At 39.3% G+C, this 23,986-nt stretch overlaps 5 protein-coding genes across 5 annotated transcripts; 3 read left to right on the forward strand and 2 right to left on the reverse strand.

Moving 5' to 3' along the window:
- Positions 1 to 1,718, forward strand: MELLADRAFT_67282 (uncharacterized protein; the record flags this gene model as incomplete). The annotated part of the gene is made up of 4 exons (XM_007415472.1): positions 1 to 24; positions 109 to 480; positions 1,466 to 1,618; positions 1,704 to 1,718. 4 exons carry the CDS (start codon positions 1 to 3, stop codon positions 1,716 to 1,718), a joined length of 564 nt encoding a protein of 187 aa, XP_007415534.1.
- Positions 1,719 to 5,524: 3,806 nt separating this feature from the next.
- Positions 5,525 to 6,349, reverse strand: MELLADRAFT_67283 (uncharacterized protein; the record flags this gene model as incomplete). Its single annotated transcript, XM_007415490.1, has 3 exons — positions 5,525 to 5,562; positions 5,622 to 6,266; positions 6,322 to 6,349. The coding sequence occupies 3 exons, from the start codon at positions 6,347 to 6,349 to the stop codon at positions 5,525 to 5,527; spliced, it is 711 nt and encodes a 236-aa protein (XP_007415552.1).
- A 1,707-nt stretch (positions 6,350 to 8,056) lies between these two features.
- On the reverse strand, positions 8,057 to 8,793 carry MELLADRAFT_67284 (uncharacterized protein; the record flags this gene model as incomplete). The annotated part of the gene is made up of 3 exons (XM_007415489.1): positions 8,057 to 8,225; positions 8,253 to 8,379; positions 8,676 to 8,793. 3 exons carry the CDS (start codon positions 8,791 to 8,793, stop codon positions 8,057 to 8,059), a joined length of 414 nt encoding a protein of 137 aa, XP_007415551.1.
- Positions 8,794 to 16,529: 7,736 nt separating this feature from the next.
- On the forward strand, positions 16,530 to 16,945 carry MELLADRAFT_111248 (uncharacterized protein; the record flags this gene model as incomplete). The annotated part of the gene is made up of 2 exons (XM_007415473.1): positions 16,530 to 16,578; positions 16,653 to 16,945. The coding sequence occupies 2 exons, from the start codon at positions 16,530 to 16,532 to the stop codon at positions 16,943 to 16,945; spliced, it is 342 nt and encodes a 113-aa protein (XP_007415535.1).
- A 3,108-nt stretch (positions 16,946 to 20,053) lies between these two features.
- Positions 20,054 to 20,826, forward strand: MELLADRAFT_111249 (uncharacterized protein; the record flags this gene model as incomplete). Its single annotated transcript, XM_007415474.1, has 2 exons — positions 20,054 to 20,686; positions 20,707 to 20,826. The coding sequence occupies 2 exons, from the start codon at positions 20,054 to 20,056 to the stop codon at positions 20,824 to 20,826; spliced, it is 753 nt and encodes a 250-aa protein (XP_007415536.1).
- Between the last annotated feature and the right edge of the window lie 3,160 nt (positions 20,827 to 23,986).

Below are 23,986 nucleotides of genomic sequence, written 5' to 3' on the forward strand. Positions count from 1 at the left end.
ATGGCTCAACCGCATCAATTAAAGGTCAAAGGCATATTCGAAATCTTACCAGACGTGCCGCCTTTTTCTCCTGCCCCCTGCAAGTCTTACCTCTGACCTTTCCTACAGCCTGATCCGCACCCGACCGCGACACGGTTTTTGACTTTATACAGTGGCATTGTTTCAGATAGCACGTTGAATGGGGCCAAAGGAATGGCAATTAAAGTTGTGATGGGGCCTCATGGCGCACTGACTACACTTGAAGAAGGGGCCTACTTAATTCACGGAAACCTGATTGACACCAGACATGGTCATTCACATCTTTTCTACCGTGGTTCTCCTTTATCCCTGGTTGACCACATAATTCACAAGCCAGCTGAAGCTATCGACCAATCGATTGAGAGTAAGGGGACAGGGTCCATTATCTCCGCTGACATGGATAATATCGACTCTGAGCCAGTTCTCCTACTCAGAGTAAGACATTGCAATTATGATACAATTGTAAGTAATATGTCGCTGTCAGCCCTGAGTACTGAACCATAGTACCAAAGGCTGACATGTAAAAATAAGAAAAACCTTAAAAAACAATAATTACAACTCAGACTCAGTTTCAAGAGTCAAAATACATATGAATTAACATATGTAACATATGTAAAAGGTATGTAAAAGACTGTGTAAGTACACGTCTTTTACATGTCCTAAGATTACATACATTTCACAGCTGTAACATGTATGTAACCAAGTAAAAAGGTTAATACCTATATGTAATAAAAACCTAACCTTGGAACCACAAATTGTGCGCATAAGATCTTCAAACTTCAGACTATAAAAACTCTGAATATGCGAAATTTAGAAACATCATCACATTACAATTTAACACTTTTTATTATTCAATAAATCCTCATCACCAACTAGATTATAAGCTTTTCGTAAAGTGAACTTTACTATCTTATTTGTGATTGTTATCTTGATCTTGTGGTTCTCAATCTTGTTTATTGTGTTTGTTCTTGAACACAATATTGTCATAGTTGTTGATTACCATTCGTGGAATCAAACTATTAAGGAAGTAGGATCCTTAAGTGCTGCTTGATCTGATTGGGATTTGATCAGACCAAGAAACTTTAAACCTTCGTAGTACCTCTATTAGTCAGAGTGTAAAGTACTAAACACTATAAAGGAATTTAGTGTTCTTAATCATTTTATTTCTAGTCAGAAAGATAATTGGTTAAGGGAAGTCACTGAAGATTCAGTGCGCATTAACTCAAATCCCTAGAAAAGCCTTTCTTTAAAGGTCCTCTAACTGCAGTCTATACTTGTTTGTTACAAGTATAGGGCCAGAACCTTGTTTTTCCGCTTATAAACTCTGTAGATCATAATCCCTACGAGTTTATACCCTTTTCTTAGTGATTTACTAGCCTAAAAGAAGCTAGTAGCTCACAGTCGCCCACTATACTTAAGTACAACATTGTTAATGGGTCCTATACAGGATTACAACATCGTCACATTCAACGTAGAGTACTTATTTGACGGAGCATTGGCTCAACAGCTAGCTTCTCACAACGCCCTCATTGGCACCAAGATAGATATCACGGGACATGTCATCGACAGGGACAAAGCAAGAGGTATGTGGATCATCAAAGTAAGTTGTACTTCAGTAAAAATTGGCAAGACAAAGCATGACACTAACAAAGGATCTTTCCAGGCTACGTATTACATGATCACAGTGCATTGATGATTAGGACATAGGCTGTTATGTTCATGAAGAAATCTTATATTTTCTTTGTGTACTCCCTTTCTTTATTCCTGAAGTCACCACTGAGCTCACCTGCACTACAGTGCAACATACTTGGATTTGCAAACATAATAGAAGGGCGCTCAGCTCTGGTCAAAACAATATATTGTCCCGAAAAGTATTTTTATAACTTTAAACATGAACACCTGAAAACAATTCCTGATGTCAGTTATTCTTCATTGAATGTCTTTCGTAAGTCTCCTTCAAGATGTTGAAGTATGTATCTCTTACCAAAATTCAACCCTCGGATCGCCATCACCTTACGCGTTGAGAGGGCGTTAATGGTGGCGTTCAAGTTCCCCTCCTCTGCAAGAGTGATTTAGAAACAACATTAGTTGTACTAATCTTACCAATGCAAGACACTATTGCCATACAGATGTTCTTTAAACTTGTACACCTCGATAACGCAACATAGAGTTGTCCATGAGAAAAGACTGGTGCGGACAGATGAATGCCCACTCTTTTGATACTCTGGCCCTGTGCCTTGTTAATTGTAAGACAAAATGCGGTGGTAACTGGAAATTGAATTCTAGGAAATGGAATAGGATTTTCAAGGTCACCCTCATGAACCATTTTCATTCTTGGGATTGCTACAACATCACCCTTATTGGGGCCTGTGATGATCATACATTTGAGAGAGTATTTTGAGGGTTCCATGACCACCAGCCAAGTTCCATTACACAGGCCAGTGCCAAGTCTCAAGTTACGTAATACCATAGTTGGTTGTCCCGTTTTCAAAGTCATTGTATGGTCGGGAAAACCGGGGAAATTGATTGCGTTGAGACATTCGGTGGCGATAGGCTCCGAATAAGTCTGCTTCATCTCGTTGGTTGAGATGCATTGCACCCCGTCACTTGTTAACTGCAAAGTTACGAGTTCATTGATAGCGTCCACTGTTGTGTTTAGTGGCGGAATCAACAGCCTTTGATTATAATATTTGGCCACTGAGTCCCAATTTTCAGTTGCAATGATGCCATGTACATCCCCATGAACCCAATCAATAAGGTTATGAGGCAATGTCAAGTAATTTGACATAATTTCACACTTAATATATTCAATGTTGATTACTTCCAAATTTTTCGATTGAAGTTTACCTTCACCTACTTTCAGTATCCATTCACTGAATGCTCGAGTCTTTCCACCATCATCTTCCAAACATTTCAACCTTAAGTTATCAGTTAACGCAAACTCTGTCACCTTTTCCCAAAGTCTGGATGATGCTATGCACGCATCCCTTTGATCCCACAAAGACCCATGCTTGACGATCAGTAATGTTTGGCGGAAGTCTCCTGAGAAAATTACGCTTATTCCTCCGAATGGAGCTTTATTCTTTAGAATATTTTGTAAAGCCCTATCAACCGCCTCAATTGCATGTCTATGCTGCATAGAAATTTCGTCCCAGATGATTATAGGCGCATTCATAATGGCCCTACTTTTGGTGTCCGCACCGCTGAGTTCACATGTCATATTTTTGTCTACATCAAGTGGTATGTTAAACGTCGAATGAGCTGTTTTGCCGTTTTTCAATAAAATCACCGCCACTCCCGATGAGGTCGCTGCGATAGGAACCAAGCCTTGCCCGTAGAAGTAGTGTAGGATGGTGTTTAATGTGTAAGTTTTCCCTGTACCCCCTCGGCTGTCCAAGAAAGATATGATCTGACGTTGTTCCGTATGTGTGTCCATCACGTAATCAACAAAGACCCTTTGATTGATGTTCAAAGTTGGAAAGCGGCTTTTGAATTGGCTCAGACTCAGTAGTTGACCTGTCAAGCTAGGAACTTCTGGAGAGATATTTGCCAAGAGTTCATGATTCATAGAAGAGACCAGTGCTGGCCCAAAACTGATGCTCATAACAGTTTTCCCCATGTCCAGCAGGGCATCGTCAAGACACTTCAGTGCAAATGCGTACTTAATTTCGTTGGTAACAACTGACTTGAAACCAGCGTCCGTTAAAGTTTGTTCCACATCCTCCGCAAGGTAAGCCTTGAATTTCTCCCATAGGGAATCCGGTGATGCGATGTCTGAGTAGACTAATATTAATGCCATTAAATCCCTCATTTGTCGTGCAGAGGCCCAAAGGGAAGCCTCCAACATAGCATTTTCATGATCACGGTCGGATGCCAACAGGCCTAATCTATTGGCCGCTTCCCAATAAGTTGAGAAGGTAATGCCGTCCACGGTCCAAAGGTCTTGAAAAGAGCGAGGGCCTTTAACATGGCATAACAACAAACGCAAATAGTATTTTTTGCCGTTGGTCACATTAGCAAAATAAATCCTTCCAACTCCATTGGCATATGATGGGTCAGACTGGTTCAAAAATCTCTTATTTGCCCATTCAAAATATTTGACAATATCGACGTATAATGCATCTCTTGCTCTTACTCCGCCCAATCCACGCGTATCTTCGACGCATAATCTAAAATATTCCGTGAGAGCAGACCTAGGCGGTGCTCCAATCTCCATGCGGTGCTGTGCCTCCTGTTCGTCCATGAAATAAAAATATTGCCCACCCTTGAGATGCAGCATCAATCGCACCACAAACGGTGATCAACTGTTCATAGCAAACTGAAATAATTGCCACACGGCTATTGGAGGATATCGTTAGCAATTGTTGAAAAATATAAAACAGACAACTCCTCACCTTTGGGGGCACTTATCCATTGATACTCTTCAAACTCCAAGATTTTGTCTATTAAATCATTGTCGGGGGTTCCTCTCCGGTTCTGAAATCACAAACTCAATCAGAACATAAACCTCAAGGGGAAAGATTACTACACAACGTACATTAATTTGCATTTGAATTTGAGTTTGATTGTGGCCTTTTGTTAAATATTTGTACAGGTATCTTACCAGCCGGGTGCCTAATGGAATCTTGACGTTTATATGGCATTCAAATAACATCAACAAATATTTGTTGTAAGGAACGACGTGAGCATTTGTGAACTTGTGGCCTCCTTTCTTGAACACTTTCCCGTCATCAGGCCTATGATAATTATAATATTGATTATCTGAAATAGATGTTTCTGTATTAAAGGCCTTAGGATAATTTGACTTGCATTTGTTGTCGACCCAGCATGGTAGCTTTTTGCATGGACCATGAAGCATATGCGTAGTGACCAATTTGTGTAATCGAGGCTCGGCGTCTTCATCCGGGAGAACAGCTGTTACCAAAGAGTCCACCTGGTCAGTAGTTTTTGGCCTCGAGGATTCTTCCAGGATACACAGTATATGTGCATGTGGAAGACCTCTTTTTCAAAACTCTACTACCATTAAATGAGAAATTACAACTCCTAGCCTCATGTTTGTCTTCAGTTCTTTGATGAGGGTGTCCAATTTGAGGCAGAAGACCCTTGCAAAAATATCAGGCCTATCTTGAGCTGTACCTCCATATTTCAATTCATTCTGGATCTTGTCCCAATCTGGGTTTGTCGTCATCATAATGAACAGAGACGGATTATCTAACTCTCAAACCAAAGCCATAGCATCATGATAAAGTTGTTCCACGTGCCGAGGGCCCGGCCCAAAGGAATAAGGAAAGATTATTTGTCGGCCAGGGGGATTCAGGTTGTTGTCGTAAGCTTCTTGAAACCCACTGTATGAATTGGCTTGTATTGTTTTTTGATTAGCACAAAACCACCAAGCATTGTTCCGCTCAACACACAGGTACAGGTCTACAATAACATGCTGGGTTAGGCCTCGACCGTGTATGAATGGGGAGAAAAGGTTTTTGCATTCAAATAGCAGCCATGCCGCTCACTGAAGTTCCAAAACGTTATAATCTGCACGCTGACCTGAAGGGAACCGTAATAGTCAATATAACCATCTTTTATTAGCAGGCGAAAGAGCTCACAGTTCTTATTTGTACCCTTAGTTGGTGAGACAAACATCCCATCCCATTGTTGGGACGCAAAAGGTAACATGAGGGGATATCGGATGCTGAAGTATCCTGAGTGTAAGTCCGTCATGTGCTCCAATTTGCCATCTTTATGCCTTAAGACAACGTCCCTTGGAGCGCAGTCTATATCTCCATTTCCATGCACCAGTGCAGCGACATCTGAAGGTCTAGGTTTATTATACGTTTTCATTTCACGATTCCCAGGTGGCAGAGATTTCAACACGACTTGTGCAGTCTCATTGGCGTTGATGATCTCGGTGTTTGCCTTTAAGAAAATGGAGATGGGATTGTATTTGTTGACAATGTCTTGAAGGCGCCGTAATAAGGTGGAATTAATTTTCTTATCTTTATCGGTTGCTTTCTTTTCACGTATTTTTAACTCCTTGTCTCCGCCATCTCTAACTATAAATATCTGCGCGAAACAGGGGTCCGCTGGATCCACTGGTAATAGAGATCCAATATTGTGGTGCAGTTGTCGATGGACTTGGAAACAGTAAGTCCCCTTCTGTCCCGCGACTGAATTGTCTACATGAGACCCCATCGACGCAAAAGAGACCAGATTGTTGTAGACAGAAAGATTGCAATGGAAATTGGCCGAATCTATATTTCAAAGTCAGTTTATGTGACGCCAAGGTTGGGAGGTGAGAAAACGTACGGAGATCTCGTCCCACGTATAAGGACATTAACTCCTCAGGTAAGGTATCTCCTTCAAAGAAAGCTAAAGGTATAGTGACATTGCCCTGCTTGCAACAGTTAGAGAAAATATTACTGTCACGACCGGCCTTGTAATTTGTTTGCTCCTGAGGCCATCACAATGCTCCACAGTGCTGGCAAGTTCTGTTTGCAGGCCCCAGGTTATGTGGAAGTTGGCCTCCAAACTTCTTCAATATTGAAGTTTTGTTGTTTTGATCGACAGACTCAACGGCCAGTCCTTTCTTCTCCGTCGGCATAATAAAGTTTGAAGTAAGAGTGCAGGTATAGTTGACCGGTGGATGAGTACGTTTGAATATGACAGGTATAAAGGCTTTCAGTCTGTGCTGGATTTGGGCAGAGTTTTGATTGGGAGATGAACCAGGAAGCCAATGCAGACAAAAATTCAAGACACCTGTACAGGCTGTTCACTTGGCGGCATAGGCTGCACGTAGGTGGAAGTCTTTCGATGTTATGCTGTACAGCCCAATGGCCCAGGCAACTACAACATACTTATACCTCAGATCAAAGCTGGACCTTTAGCAGGGCATTATACTTTGGACTCTTTTATTTGCCTCATTGTCCAAACCAGATGAGATAGATATTTCCGTCTACAATTCAACATCCGATAATTCAATCAAGGAAGATACCACTTTCACGTATGGTGGAATATCCGGCATATGGAAGAAGTGTGCACAGCAACATCACAAAAATTGGAATGCTGATCAATTTCAAGCAACCTTTTGATGATCATGAGTCTGATCAACCAGCTTCTGATGATCTTGACACCTCCAATCCTTATTCAATAATTCAATTAAGCTGTCACGGGGAATGCTTTCATTATTTACAACAATGGTCAATGTTACAAAGTGGATTTACGTGGATTGATGGCCTACTTTATACTTGCAGCAATTGCCAACGGCGATGTGTGTGTCTTGACCCATGCCCAATACCACCTTCCAGCGAAGCTCTTGACGGTAAGTCACGAAATTGGATTTTACATGTCAAAACATTGACCATCCGCACTACCCAACTGTAGATAATATCTGTGTTGTTTCTATGGAAGTACCTAATCAAGGTGGACAGCCGCAAAGATATAACATCATCGGGAAGCTTTCCTCTCAGGACGGGCTCACAAACAACTGTTTCAAAACGTTTCATGCAAGCATTAATGCTTGCTCCATTCAATTTTAATTAATTTTTTAATATCATTTCAAGGGAGAATGTATTGAGGGACAAATAACATAGCACAGTGTCTTGTCAGTTCATACATGACGGAATGGTGTTACAGGTGCAGGGAAATTGTCTAAACAATACCGCTGCACGATAATTGAAACACACTACTGACGGATTGATGGCATTGAGGGGATGTAGTACTGTCCCATCAACCCATATGGTAAATGGCGCATGGAAACAATAGAAAGGAGTGTAATTAAAGATGAAGGAAAGTATTGACTTGATCATATGAGAATCATGAAACATATGAAGGAGAAGTTCAAGGTTGACAAAGTACAAAAGAGCTAATTGTAATGAGAGCAACTGGAGCCCTTGAAATTGAGAATCGAGAAAGCGAGTAAAAACAGTAGGGGAATGATCTAAGCTTCAGCATCAGACCTGTTGCCTCTTACTCTCTTAACTTGATGTGCAGACCGTAATTACGGTGATGTGATGTGGGACAATGAGTTAGGCAAAGACATCCATTAGGCAAGAACCAGTCTGTTTGAGGTTGCGAGGGGCAGTTTAATTGCTGCATAAACAATGGTTATTTCATAGGAAGAAACACCCATATCAAAGTCGCCAGTGAAAGCTGCCTGCGCAAAGTCGCGTAATTGAAGCCGATGTCCATGCACGGGTAATGAAAGAGACGAACTAAATAATATATGTAGATACCATCACATTTGTTCTAGGATGTAGCTTATATCTGCCCTGGAGAACACGATCTCATCTAAGTATTGAATAGCCACCGGTACATTGGTCCAATTACCATTGAGATGGAGCTCTCTCAGGTACAAAGTTCCAAGACCTATATAAAAGTGTCAGCACAAGAGAGCGATTAAGATTTAGTTGCATGCGGGTTTTCATGCGTACTTTGGTCTGCAGGGTTACAATTAACAATCCTGAAGGTTGTATAAATACAACAAGCTTCCTTGCCAAGACTGCTCACGATGCAAAAAAAGTGCTTCTTGCCGCAATGAACATAATGGATATCTCCGCATGGGGCCAGTATTTTTGTATTACCTCTGGTAGCTGGAAAAACAAAGTCATGACGTGGAAGTTAAGATGAGATGTCCAAGTATAGTATAGTGTACAGTCTCTTACGTGAGTCAAATTGCAAAAGCATAGTTGCACATAGGCAATTGATTTCTTTGCGCAGGATATCTTCTTGTGCTTGGGAGAGCTCCTGCGAACCACTAATACTATCAATTGGTCGAGACATGGGCCAAGTATAAAAGTAGGCAATATTAGTGAAGTAGCGGAGTGGAGTTGTTTGACGATGTCGGGGGCAGAGCAAGGGGGAAAGGATTGGTGGGGGATGTAAAGGTTGAGGTGCGCAAGTGAGGTATCATATAACAAATACAGATATAGACAAACGGCTGCAAGAATACGATGTACACCAATATGTGCAGGCAACTCAGGCAATTGATATATGCGTCAAAAAACTACTATAAAATTGATGGATAAGGTAGGCAGCAGTGAATATTAATAACTGGACATGGTACCAATAAGGAATTGAATGACTGTGGAGAGACTATGAATGATGATGAAAATGTACAAAACCAAGTGACAGACTCAAAGGCAGATGAGCCGTATGGTGACACAATGTTTTAAAAGCAAGGGAAATGATGGAGTGGGAAATGGTAAAAATAGTACCGTTCCGCTTTTACACAATCCGAATGAAAGAACGAAAAGCAATAGATCAAGAGTCACATGAGTTAAGTACAGTAGCGTAACGTGACATTACGGGAATTCATCATATGAAAAGGGAGTGCAATTGATTTAGGAGAACAAAAAATGATTGGGCAAGAGCTTTTGGAAAGCCAAATGGCAATGCTGTCCGGGAGAAGAGAACAAAAGTAAAAGATGTGATTATTGCAGAGGGACAGGTTGTGTGGGTGTGATTCAAAAACAAAGGATGTGATCAGCGAGCTGCTTTTAAAAATTTAAGAGAAATATATACATGGAAAACATAATTGAATAAAGAGCCCAAAAAGTGATAGGGTGAGAGCTTTTGAAAACTCATGACATTATAGGATTTTGTTATATGAAGAGGGAGTGAAATTGATTTAGAAGAACAAAAAATGATTGGGCAAGAGCTTTTGGAAAGCCAAATAGCAACGCTGCCCAGGAGAAGAGAACAAAAATAAAAGATGTGATTATTGCAGAGGAACAGGTTGTGTAGGTGTGATTCAAAAACAAAGGATGTGATCCGCGAACTGCTTTTAAAAATTTAAGAGAAATATATACATGGAAAACGTAATTGAATAAAAAGCCCAAAAAGTGATTGGGTGAGAGCTTTTGAAAAGTCAAGTCGAAATCCTGATTGGCAGTGGAGGACACAAGTAAAGTATGTGAGTATTGCAAAAGTACAGGGGATATTTAAATGAATCAAAAGCAAAGGAAGTGAATGCCGAAGGCCTTTTAAACAGTCAAGAAAAACAATAGATTGACAATGGAGAACAAAAGGAATGGGATAGGGCCAGATCAGGCGGGAGAGGCAATGGAACTTGTATAAATAGAGGGCAGTTGTTTAAGCATAATTGAAACCCCACGCCACCCTCATGACTAAACCTTAGACCGTTAGTCAGATTTGAGCTCTAGATAAATCTGGAATCCTCTCGCCAAAAGGCTGAAACTCTTTTACAAGTTCCAGCACTTTTGGGGGGGGGATTGCAGATTTAGTTTTAGGGAATAAAGTGTAGTAGTTTTTTATCATTATAAGAATCACTACACAGTCCTAGTTCACTTAAACTGCCCTTATTAAATAATAAGAGAATTTATTTTATTGGTCTTATAAGCTAAAAAGCTTCATTTGAAATAACACTTTTGTGTTGAGTTAATTTCTCTGGTGCTGTGAGGGTAGGGTATTCTTTAGAGTACTCTAGGCTCACTATGGGAAGGTAAGTTGGGTTCTTTTTATTTAAAATAGTTGTATTTCAAATATAATTTTGTAAATACAATTTGAAATAAAAATTGAAAAGAAGAAAGGAAATGAGACTGACAGTCTGTTTGGATAAATCCAGACAGACTACAGTTAAATGACTCCTGAGAAGGAGGTTTGAAATACAATAATATAAGGCTGGATCCAAGGCCCTCCTTTAATCTTCAAGGTAACAGATCAAAGAGTGATATGTAGGTCACTAGCCTGGTTATTTATAGTCACCAACTGGTAGTTATTCAGAAGGTCACTAACCTGTGAGTTGTTGTAGGTCACTAACCTGCAGTTGTTCAAAAGGTGACTAACCTGGAGTTCTTTGAGAGGTTACTAACCTGAAAAGTTCTACTTGGGGAAAGTAGAGGATCCAAAGGATGAAGAATGAAATTACTTTATCTTTTAGGCAGGAATCTGCTTTGAAGTGATGAAGTGAATCACTAGTCTTATAAGTATAAGACTTTTGATTATGAAGTGAATCACTAGTCTTATAAGTATAAGACTTTTGATTATGTACTTCAAAGGAACTTTAAAGGTTCTTTAAAAGATATGTGTAATAAAATGCTTGGGGGAAAGTTCTTGAAGGCTGAGAGAGGAGGGGTTTATATACTCTCCTCTCTAAACCTAATTGTAGTGATATTTGATTGTATCATTACTGTGGTTTAGGGTTTAATGATTATTATTAATTATTATTATTATTAGTATTACATAATTACATATACGTGTCATGTAATTTATGTAGTATAAGCATTTTAACTCTTGACACTGAGTTATGAGGTGTAATTGGTGTTTCATTACATGTTACATATGTTTTGAAATGTATATGTATATGTAATTGGTGTTTGTATATGTTTTATTATATGTTACATATGTTTTATAAGCTGTATGTACATGTAATTAGTTTTATAAGTGAAAGTTCTATATTATAAGTTAGTTTTGGGTACATGTATATGTACCCAGGGCTGACAGGTGCCTTATTATCAAGATACTTTTCTCTATGATCAAAGTCCTGGTTATTTTTCTCTGTTATCAGGAGACTTTAACAACAAAGTCCAGTTTGTTAAAGATTCTCAGAAAGAGCAGTCACAGACACCTTCTGTGAAGTCATTATATTTACAGATTATCCTCTTTCAAATCCCTGTATAGCCCTTGTTGTGCTATTAGTATCACAACACTGATACAAATTAAACTACAAGAATACTTTGATTTAAGTAAGAGCGACTCAGATTCACACATATCAAACAAATCAGATACAGGCGACAAAGATGTAGCAACAGAACCAAAGCAAAACTCAACTGTTTTTGATCCAGAATGGTACCAACACTTGAAGCAACCCGCTTCAAAAAGCGGGTGCAGAGCGGTGGCGGGGTAGTCCCGCTACAACTTCTTCAAGGTAGAGCTCCCAACCGAACCACCACCGCTCTCTTTCTGAGATTATGGACAAAGCAGATCAGAATGTTAGCGCAGCGGGTCTTTTATCTGCCCTGCATATCGCTTTCAGAGCGGTATGGAGCAGTTCATGCAAGAGAAACCAATCAACACATCTCCAGATGGCTGTGTAACCCTTTGACATATCCCAACATCCAATCAAACCTCTTACAACACCTTCACCAGCCTCTACCACCATGTCCAAAGGCTCGATCACAACATATCTCAATCACGAACAATGAAGCCCTTCAAAACTTGGCGGAAAATCTTCTCATATCACTTTGTTTTGGCCCAACCTTCACCAAACCAACACTTCCGATATCCCAATACTGTGGAATTTCACTCAAAGTAAGACATCATGCCCTTTTTTCCATTTTATCTTACTATAAGTTGAAAGCCAAACTGACAGCACCCTTTTTCACTTTTTGATTTGAGTGATTCTTGATCACAACAACATATCAGAGCCAATGAAGGGTGCTTACAGACCTCTTCTATTCTATATAAGGTGAGCTTAGGTCTTTCACATCTTTTCCTTCTGGAGCACGCGCACCAATATATTAGTAATCATACTACAATCTATACCAGTGCTTTAAAAACTGACCTACCAACTTTTAACATCTTCCTTTCCATTTTCCATCCCGATTATTGAAAGACCTTATATCAATACTACTATGGCTCCTAATAGTTAAAACCTTGCTCCTCCAACCTCTGGTCCAGTTCTTCGCCCTCGTAGTCCCCCTGCCCCCAGACCTGGCTTTGTGATACAGTCCCCTGATTCAAGATTATCCGTTCATTGTACATCAATTAGTAACAGTGATAGTGACTTACTGTTACGATTCAATAAGCAGTGAATAAGATGAAAGATACCCCAGGTAGTATAACGAGATTGCAGGATGGAGAGAAAAGTACATTGTGGCTCAGCACAAGTAGAAGACTAGGGCTATGACCCAGCCCTGGCCCTGACCGGCCGACTTTGCTGGGCGATATCTGAGAAGCCAACAGTTCACGCCCCGGGGCACCTTAACCTAACATGATGAGACTCAAAAAAGCCCCGAGCGTGTCCCGGGCATTGATGCCCGGCCAGTGCCCGAGCCTTTTTCGTCAAAAGGAAGTGTGATGATCAACAAGATTCAAGTCAGCCAATCGCTCACGCACATCACACGTGAGACTTTGAATCATAATAAGCTTTTAAGTATATCATTGTACATCATATATTTAGACTTCCTTTATAAATAGAATCCCTTTAATAGAACTCGTATATCCATCAACTTTATATTAGTTCCCTTTACAGATTCCTTTATAATCGTCATGCCTGGTTCATCTGCTCCTACCACCCGTTTATCATCACAAATCCTCTGCGCGGCGCATGCTTCAGCTGCAGCCAACGCTTCCGCTGCAAACACCCTGGCTACCAGCAGTATTGCTCCTTCAGATTCTATCTCTGAAGTCAACTCTGATACCACCGCTACTGGGCGCACATCGTGGGTGTGGAAGTATTTTGTTCAGCAAGATAGTGAAGGCACCTTGAAGAACTTTTGCCAAGCAAAGGTTGGCTTTATTGATACCATCACTGCCACCATGAACAAAGAAGATCCAGATTCCCCTATTGCAGTTTGCAACAAGGGAATCACTATTGACCAAAATGCCAGCACAAAATCTATGATCAGACACCTCCATTGTTGCCACGGTAATGAGGCGCCTGTCATTACCGATCAACACACTGTGGCAGCTTATTTTAATGAGGGCAGGATTGCTAAGGTAAGCAGCTTCATTTCTCATCGGTTTTTCTCCTTTTTTTATCATCATCTTATAAATTGATTCTTTGTCTATTCTTTCTATTTTTTGTTTTTTTATTCATTTAGATCAAACCCTTCAATCAAGCCAATTTCAAGGATGCTTTTATCTGATTGGTAGTCAATTGAGAGCTCCCAATCTGTCTTGTCGATGCTCCTGAGTTCCGGGAACTCCTCACCATGATTAACCCTGCCACACCAGCTCTCTTGTCAAAACAAACTGCTATCTCTGACGGTATCATATCAAAGTATCAAACCCTTTGTAGCACTGTCATCAACAAGCTGAAGACTATTCCACATGTCAATATAACTTGTGATGGTTGGACATCTCCCAGCAACACCGCAATGCTTGGTGTAACTGCTCATTGGATTGATCAAAACTTTGAAATGCACAAGATCATACTTGCCTTGAAGCCAATTGATGGATCTCACACCGGATCTAATCTTGCAGCTCTCCTTAAACACATTCTGGACAAGTTCAACCTCTCCACTAATCTTTATTGCATCACTGCCGATAACGCCTCAAACAACACCACTATGGGTCGGCACCTTCAAACCACAATCCCCAGCTTCAATGCTTCCGAGAATCTCCATGGTTGTGTTGCGCATGTCATCAACCTTGTCGCCAAAGCTGGGACAGCTGTCTTTGATAGCAAGAATGATCCTCCTGTAGTCAACGCCCTCAATCCTCAAATACCCAATCAACCTCCTGTTCCTCACTCCACCATCAGTACCATCCTAACTCGTGGCCGCTCTTTCCACAAGCGAATCAAGAACAGTCCTCAACTCAAAGCTGCCTTTGAAAGAGCCACCCAGGGCTGCTCCAAGCTCAAACGCAAAGTTGGTTTGGTCCATGAGGTCTCCACTCGGTGGTCTTCAACTCACGCTTCCCTTGAATGCTTCGTGGAACTTCAGCCAGTAGTCCATTACATATGCAACGGAAATGACTTGCTTGAAGCTTTTTTACTCGATGATGATGAGTGGAAACTTGTTGAGACCCTTTTTCACTTTTTAGCTCCTCTTGCTCATGTCATCAAAGAGATTGAAACTAGAAAGTCTCCAACCTTCTCGACTGTGATGCCTGACTACCAATGGCTCGTTGAACGACTTGAAGCTGTGAGTTTTTCTTTTGTTAATTCTTTCTGCTTTTCATCTTTCACTTATGTAATTTTTTCATTTTAGGCTTAGCACCAGTCCAACTGCAAGGAGTTGAAAGTTTGTATCATGCCGATGCTGAAGAAGATCGTTCACTATCAAGAAGCTGCTCAGAAGAAAGCAGTTTACATATGTGCCGCTATACTTGCCCCTTGCCTCAAACTCACTGCGGTCAAAGCTTTGACCATGGAGTCTCTCGGTTGGATCCACGATGATTTAGTCAAGTATTTCACCGAACAAGCAAGAAAGTTCATACCTGTTTGAGATCCTGACGTCGAGAATGTTGAACCTCAAGAAGACAATATAGGTAGTCAGGAACCTGATCTGCCTTTATTTTTGACCCAAAGTGGGACATCAGGGGTAATTATTGAAATTTCATCCAGACTGGGCATTTTGGCCCTGTTTGTGTCAACCAGGGCCAAACCAGGGCCAGGAAATGTGCATGTGAGAGTTACATTTGAAATTCAACCCTTATAAATTAAATGAATCACACTACACTTTATTAACAAAATCAATACACTACACAACACCACACTACACTTCATTAACAAAATGAAAACACAACACTACACTATTCTTAAAATAGTAACACTACACAACACTCAAAAATGAAAGTAATTACACTACACTAATAAAACAAATCAAACACACTACACTACACTACACTATTAAAATGAAAACACTACACAACACTCAAAAATGAAATTCATTACACTACACTAATAAAACAAATCACACACGCTACAAACTTGAAATTCACTACACAACATCATTAAAATAAAAACACTACACAACACTCAAAAATGAAATTCATTATACGTTCTCATATGAGGCACGCAAGGAGAGAGACTTCAGTCCATGCACACGTACGTAAGAGGAATCTAGATAAATGTCACAACTTGACAGTGCGGTGAAATCATTCCCTCTAAAGGAATGAGTCAACCCCTGCTTACATAATGACAGACGTAATACTTACTCTACTTTGAGCAAGTTGTGATATTGGAAATTAAGAGTCTTGATACAAGTATAAAGAGCTATAGTTTCCCTGTAGAAAACACCTCTGCTTAATTCGTGTGTTTCTCCATACTTCCTCAGATTCCCCTTTTCACTTTATTAGTAACTAATAAAGAATAGTAGACTCTATAGCCTTTTAATTCTTTTCTTAAATTTTTTCTTTTGGAAAGAGTCTCTTGATTAGGAAGTTTAAAGTAAACATTAAGTTTTACCCAAACAAAGATCTGTCAGGAAATAAGGAAACTTAGAAAATATTACACTACCAATTTTGATAACATTCCCTAAATCCATTATCTTTCTGATTTTACTTTCATTTAAACCTCCTTTAAAACTCCATTTAATATACTCGTTTTTACAACCCTTTTTCTTTTCACGCTTTGCAACCCTTCTTTTCTCGCTCCGAACTAATATTCATTATATCATTTTACTCACCTCGTTAACCATCATATACAACGAATAAAACCTTAACAGTAGCATTAATCTAAATCTAAAACATCGGAATTTGTCAAACTGACCAATAAATCGACAATAAGCAAAAAGCCATCAGCTATTAGTAGCAAAGGCCCAGCTGAAAGTGAATCTTCACTGAATGTCACTAGTAATGAAGCAGGCAAAAGCGGCTTAGTAGCAAATATGCTGACGAGTGGAATACCCAACTCCAGCACACAACAACATAGCGATAGTACGCATAAGTTGAATAATGTCATAATCATGTATAAGATAACTGACAAACCTAAATATTTCTTCCGGATATAGGCATGACCAATCCAGAAAGACCTACCACGGAAACATCCATGGAGGCAACAAACAAGACCGGCCAATTGTCTACAGCACTCGCAGGCCCAACAGAAGCAACCCAGAGTTCATCGAGAACATCAAAGAATGTTCCAACGGTGAATCGTCCAACAAGCCCATCCAAAGGCACTACTCTAGGGGAACAATTAGACTCAGAAACAAACTTACCAATTAGTTCTGGTTGTGTGTCCTTATTATCAGGAACACCGGCCAATAATGTACCAGGTACGATAAGAAATTACCAAATTTTGTAATGAACAAGAATAATAATTAACTCATTGACTTACATAGGTTCAAACCAAACTACTCCGTTGTGGAAAGCAAATTCTTCCACAGCTCTCTATTTACATTACCATCATTATCCTCAGTCACAGCCTTCAGGCTCTATTTGAGATGCTACTCAGCAGGAGTGAATTTTTTTGAGTTAACATATTTTAGTTTATTCATTGCATTTATTTATTTCACATCGTTTAAATTACAAGTACATTGAAACCAAAGATGATTGATATAGAAACGGTCCAAAGGAAGTAGTTGTTTTCAATTGATTAAAAAAGGTACCTAGAAGCGAAATAAAGAAAGAAATCAAATGAGTCAGTAGAGGAACAAACAAAGTAAAATAAAGAAAAGCTTACTTACTTGAAGACCCCAAAATCGAAAATGAAAAGAATGTACATTGTTGAATGGATAGTCAAAATCGAAATGAATAAATCTAAGATCTAAAAAACAAATGAATCAAGAAAAGAAAATAAAGAGTTAGTAAATGAGAAAGTAGGAGAAAGAAAGAACTAAAACTTACTTACATAATATGAAACTATGATATCATAGCACAGCTCAAGATCAAAATTGAAAGTCAACAAATAACAAGAACAAATCAAGATGAGAAAGTGGAGAAAATAGGATAGGCAGGAAAAGACATACCATCATGAGTTCATCAAAAAAAAACAGTAGAAATCGAAATCAAATTCATTAACCTATTCATCAAACATTCCTGGAATTGAAATCTATGTCCAAAGCTTTAAAAGAAAGGAGAAGGGGGCTGTGTCAGTAGAAATCAAAGGTCAAAATCGAAATTGAAATTGATTGAACGGGGTACCTACAAGCAAATGAAAGGAACCAAAACAAGATAGAAGATAAGTTAGTATGAAGAACAAACAAAGAAGACAAATGAAATAGAAAGAAACTTACAAAATGATCAAAATCGAAATTGTTATTTAAAGAAGATAATGATGTGTAGGTCCATTAAAAGATGAGATCAAGATCAAGATGGGTAGCTGAGATCGAAATTCAATGAGGTTGATTGATGATGGTTGTAGTTGAAAGGAAAGAATTGAATTGATAGAGATAGATAAATTCGTTTTTGGAGTTTGAAGTCAAAAGAAGGAATGAGGGTAGTGTCAGTACTGAACAAGAAGCAAAGATCAAAAGAAAAGAGATGAAAACTTACTTACATAATGACCAAAATCGAAATTGAAAGATGGAGATCTTGATTGATTGATTTAAATCAAAAAGAAGGCTCAGAATCGAAAGGGAGATGAGAGTGAGGGTGGTAGGAAGAAGTTTGATGCAATGAGGGTATGAAGTCGAAATTGAAATCGATTGGACCGAGAGTAAAATGAATCTAAAAGTTACACAAACAACAAAGGAATCAAATCAGAAAAAAAAGAAAGATTAAATTAGTAGGAAGAATGAACAATAAAGAGAAATGAGTAATAGCAAAATAAATCAAAAGAATTGAAATAATTTACCAAATAAGAAATCAACCTATCGATCTATAAAGAAGAATTAAAGGATTCAGTAGAAAGACAAACAAAGATAGATAGATGAAAAAACTCACTTAAATAAAGGTCCAGAATCGAAATTTAGATAACTGAAATGAAGAATGTGATAGTGGAGACAAAAGAAAGTGGAGAAAAGAAAGTGGAGAAGGAAATAGAAAACTTACTGATGTGATTTGAGAAAGAAAGTCCGATTGGAGATCGAGTTGAAATTTGGTAAGGAGGAAGGGATTGAAGAGCTTCTCTGGAGGAATCTATTGTGGGGGTTCGTGTCTGTGTGTGGATGTGGTATCGTTTTCTTTTTTTTGATCCATCCATCGGATCATTCTCGAGTGTTTTTCTTTGTGTGATTCAAGTCTAGGTGTCTAAGAGTCTTCTGAAGAAGTGTTCTAGTGTTATCATCTTGAAAGTGTCTTAGTTCTGTTTGAGTGTTCATTATTGAGTGGTTCAGTGAAAGTTATCGTGTTTGATCGTATCAGTTTTCTTTAAAGAAGATCCTATTGAAAGAGTCAAGATAAGAAAGAAAAAGAAGTGTTAGTTTAGAAATTCATCATCGTGTGTTGGATTAAAATCAAGTTTGTTAGGATTTTTTTTATCTCATTGAAAGAAAAAGAAAGATAGATAATAAAACAAACCTTTATCGTAGTTTAGATTATCGTTTGTAGTGGTTGATCTTGAAGAATTGTAGTGTTGTTGTTTTATTTTTTTCTTTATTGTAGTTTTGCTGAGCTGAGTCGTGAAACAGTTGTCAGTTGGTTGGATTCAAGCTCAGGGCCGGGTTTTTTTTATCAGGGCTTTCCATATATCATTTTCTATCATTTTTTTTTTACTCATAGCAAGAATTACATTAAACTCAAAATTTACATATCTTTGCTTCAACACCTTGTATAGCATTGTGTAGGGTATGGTTGGAATCTGCCAGATCTTGCGGATCTTTTAGTGATATCAGAATAGTTTTACGGGTTAGATTTGTGAAGATAGAAATTTGTTAGAGAATTGCTCCTGTGTTATTTTTTATTTTTACTTTTGAGCTTTTATTTCAAGGTTGAGGGCAGTCTACAACAATCATAGTTTCACCTGCATCTTGTTATTCTTTCTGCGTGTGATTCTTCCCCTCTCCGGCTCAGCCTACGCCACACAGCGTAGGAGTTCTACACCGTCTATTCCAACTTCCACCATAGCGAGTAGCGTACCAAACAAAGATACTATTGGTGAGTCGAATAAGACTAATATCCCCCCCAAGAGAAGAGTATAAGAATGAACTGACAAGTCTCTACCCATAGCCAAAAACAGCTCTGATAAGACTATCTCGGTTGAGTCTAATCTAGACTTGAATGATACGAAGGCAGTGTGGAACCCAGCTTTAAAGCTAGCAGCCTCAGGGAAAGTAGAAGAAGCCTCTATGTACTTTCAGCTACACGCTCAGTTAGTATCTAAGAAAAGTCTCAACTCGATATACTACAAGAAGATTCACGAGAAACTCAACAAACACCGTCCAACAAAGTAACTCGTGAGGTAGAAGAGAAAGAACAATCCATAGTAACGGAAGGAGGATTATCTTTCATACCAGGTGCAGTTACGTCCCATATGGACATAGGTTTCACCCCATACTTCGACAAGAATTTAAAAGAGTTAAGAGGCCCTATTCCTTTAACTATTTTCAACAAGCAATGGCAAGATTTAGCCAATAGTTATCATGTAGAGAAAAGAGTAAAGACCAACAATCTTAATAAAGATATCACACCGTATACCGGCTACCCCTATCCACACGAGATGACTCAAACTTATGCATCCTGGAACGTCAATTATCGCAACTTTGTATTGGTTCTAAGAAACGTTTACAATTTCAAAACCTTCGCGAACTGGGCAGAGATCCATCAATCCAACGTAGAGTTTTACCATGAAAGGGACAACTGGATGACGGATTTTTGGTACAACATCAAAATGAGATGGAACGCCTTTGCTTTTTGGGTCCTTCAAGGCAAAACAAACGCTCCACCAGACATCTCTCAAAGACGTGAAGACATACCCGCAATATGCTTTGCTGAAACTCGCAGATTAGATGAAGCGTCTTTCACTGATAACCCGTACGCAAAAGGCGGCACTAGATTCGGTTACGACTGGACCACAGGCTTACCTAGGTCTCAAACAACCCTACTACAAGTTCCTCAGACAACCATACTAGTCACAATCATCACCACACAAACAACAACAACCACGGTAATCATAAACGATTCCAGAACAAACCTGATTTAGGACATAGGAGCAAAAGTGGTTACAACGGGAGAAACTTTGACCCAAAATATGCAGCGAAGAAGGCAGCAGCGGCTAAACCGCCAACTGGAAACGGGAACACGTAAGATCCTATACCCCTTTTTCGTTTCCTTGCCAGACACAAATATTTCCATCTATTACCAATTGTTTCCATCTATTATCAATCATTTCTTGAGGCCATCAAGGCCAACTTAAACCTTTCTCCACATTCCTTTAATAAACCTTTATTCAAATTTTGGTTAATATCCAAGATATATTCTCCACTATTGTTTAATACATTGTTGTTAAAAGGAGCTTTCATTTGGAAGAATAAAATGTTTTCAGCATTTGTATAAGTACACACGTTGTTCCTAAGAGTTTGAAGATGTCTAATGATGCAATACACAATGACAACAATTTAATTTGGTTACTCATAACTGTTTTCCCCCCCATGTCCCACACGTCTCCTTCTGTAACAGGAGCCCTGAGTTGACGACGAACCATACACCTACTTTGACCATGAAACGATCAAAAGGTAAAAGGAAGGCCATATGGACAGTATCCTGTGACAAGTTATACCCGATAGAATTTACAGACGAACAGACAACACGTCGTGAACAAAGGGCAGACAAAACGACGTCTAATGAGAAACACCAACCGGAATACCCACCTAGCTGGCCACGTTTGATAAAGTGTGAAATGAACATACCGGCCTGGGAAGCAGCTTTGAAGAGCGCGAAGCTCTTGCCAGAGTTTGGAGATGTCATACATCACTGCCAGCATTAAATAGGTTCCCTGGTCGGAACAAGACCTAGGCTGGGAATATCATTGAGAGAAGAATGGGGCATCAAATCATTGTGCACTGAAAATCTGAGCCATAAAGCATACACTACATATGTGCAAACATCTGAGTAAATCCTTAGCTATCAGCTACATACAGGTTTGCTCAGTTATCTGCTCATCTAGATAAGAAAATAATGTGTAATACATGCTGTAACTTTGTTCAGATTGAGACACACATTTCAAAATATTGACTACATATATCAAAATGGCTACTCAGGAAATATTCATGGAACTGTGTAACAGTAGCAGAATGGGAATCTGATCACTAGGACCCATATTCCCATCTGGGAACCTCTTTAATGCTGGCAGTGCATGGTTTCAAACACGGTTTCGATCAAGGGATTCCAACACACGTTGTCCTAGACCCTGAAACAAGGCAACCTCTCCCTTCTTTCACCCCATCAAATCACTCATCGGCGTATCTTGCAAGCAAGAAAATCAAGAAATCAATTGAAAATGAAGTGAAGGCGAAGCGTCTCATTGGACCATTTACCAAGGAGCAGTTATCAAAAGTATTCCCTTTCTTTTGGACTAGCCCAATGGGAGCCGTAATCAACAACGACGGATCGTTGAGACCTATCAACGATCTTTCTTATCCCAAGCATAACAATCAAATTCCTTCTGTAAACTCATTCGTCGACCCGAAGAAGTTTAAAACCACCTGGGACGATTTTAAGACAATAGCCGCTTTCTTTAGGTCCTCAAACGAAAAGTGGCTAGTGGCCATCTTTGATTGGGAAAAGGCTTACCGCCAGATCCCTACCAAGATGTCACAATGGCCTTACCTACTAGTGCTGGATTTAGAAGGACAAATTTACTTAGATACAAGGATCACGTTTGGAGGAGTAGCCGGCTGTGGCTCATTTGGCAGACCAGCAGATGCTTGGAAACATAGAATGATCACTGAATTCGACCTTTTTACTGTTTTCAGATGGGTCGATGACAATTTATTTGTCAAGAGGCTCCTTTCATCGACAAATATGGACGATATTGTGGCACAATTTCAAGAGTTAGGGGTTCTGACAAACAAAAAGAAATGTGCTAATTTTGCACATGAACAAAAATTTATAGGTTTCATATGGAATGGAGTAGAGAAAACTGTACGGTTACCTCATGAGAAGTTAGAACAGAGGAAATTACAAATTGCAGAATTCCTAACTGAAGAACGTTTCTCTTATGATCAGGTGGAAGTTCTAACGGGACGCCTAACTCACATATCATATCTCCTTCCTCAATTGCAATGCTACCTTAATAGCCTACATAGATGGAAGAGCTCCTGGATAAACCGCTCCGCCAAACAACACATTCCAGAAGATGTAAAAGAAGACCTTTTAGACTGGACAAAAACATTACAATCTTTCAAAAATTTGAGGTTTATATCAATAACTCAACTTAAAGAGATAAAGTGGGTAGGTGACGCATCCACCTCTTTCGGAATTGGGGTACTTATAGGAGATAGTGGTGCCAATACAAACTGAAAGACAATTGGGAATCAACTTCACCAACAAAGAGAGGTGTCCCGTGGCTAGAAACAGTCGCAATAAGATTAGGAGTTTTAATGCTGAAACAACTAAGATGGCCGAAAGGTCAAAACCTAATTGTTTGGACAGACAATACAACCTGTGAAGACGCCCTTCGGAAACGGAAATCTAGAGACAGGAGCGTAAATGAGGAATGGAAAGTTATCCAAAACCTCTTGATTGAAAACCAAACCAACATACACCCTCTTAGAGTAACGTCCAATGATAATGACGCAGATGAATTATCTAGAGGACTACCAACCACCCATGAAGAAGCTAGAAGAGTGCATTTCCTTCTACCAGACGACTTAGCCGAAGTAATGATAATAACTCCGTAAGTGACATTTTTATAAAAGAAATTGTATAAATTGAACAAATTATAAGAAAACTTATGGAAGTTATACCACTTTGACGGAAAATTTATAGGCCTAAGATACAGAAGTCCATAAAATGAACACAATCAAACCTATTGTAAATCAGATTTTCAAATTTTGTTGATGTACTAGACCCTGATTCTAAGAAATTTTCCTGTTGAAATGCATATTTTCTTGTTGAAACACTGGAGAAAGAGAGATCCAGAACTAGAGTCATGACACCGTGAGAATGACAGGTGACACGATCGGTTGAGTAACGTAAGATTGTAAAGAATAGAACTTACTAGAATGGAACAAAACGTAAACCAAAAGGAAAATAAGCTCTTGTGACGACTCCTGATAAGAGAGGAGCCCAGAGTCTTTCTCAACTACAACCTCTTAGGACATGAACAATCACTTAAATCTACACAATCTAGCGGCTTTTCTATCTGGTAATGGAGACTCGACACCGACCCTACTACAACTTCACTTATTAAAGGGATGGAAACCAAACACCCTAAGTAGTTATAATAGTGCAGTAAAGAAATTTA

Source organism: Melampsora larici-populina (assembly GCF_000204055.1).
Source record: "Melampsora larici-populina 98AG31 unplaced genomic scaffold MELLAscaffold_51, whole genome shotgun sequence".
Lineage (NCBI taxonomy): Eukaryota > Fungi > Basidiomycota > Pucciniomycetes > Pucciniales > Melampsoraceae > Melampsora > Melampsora laricis-populina.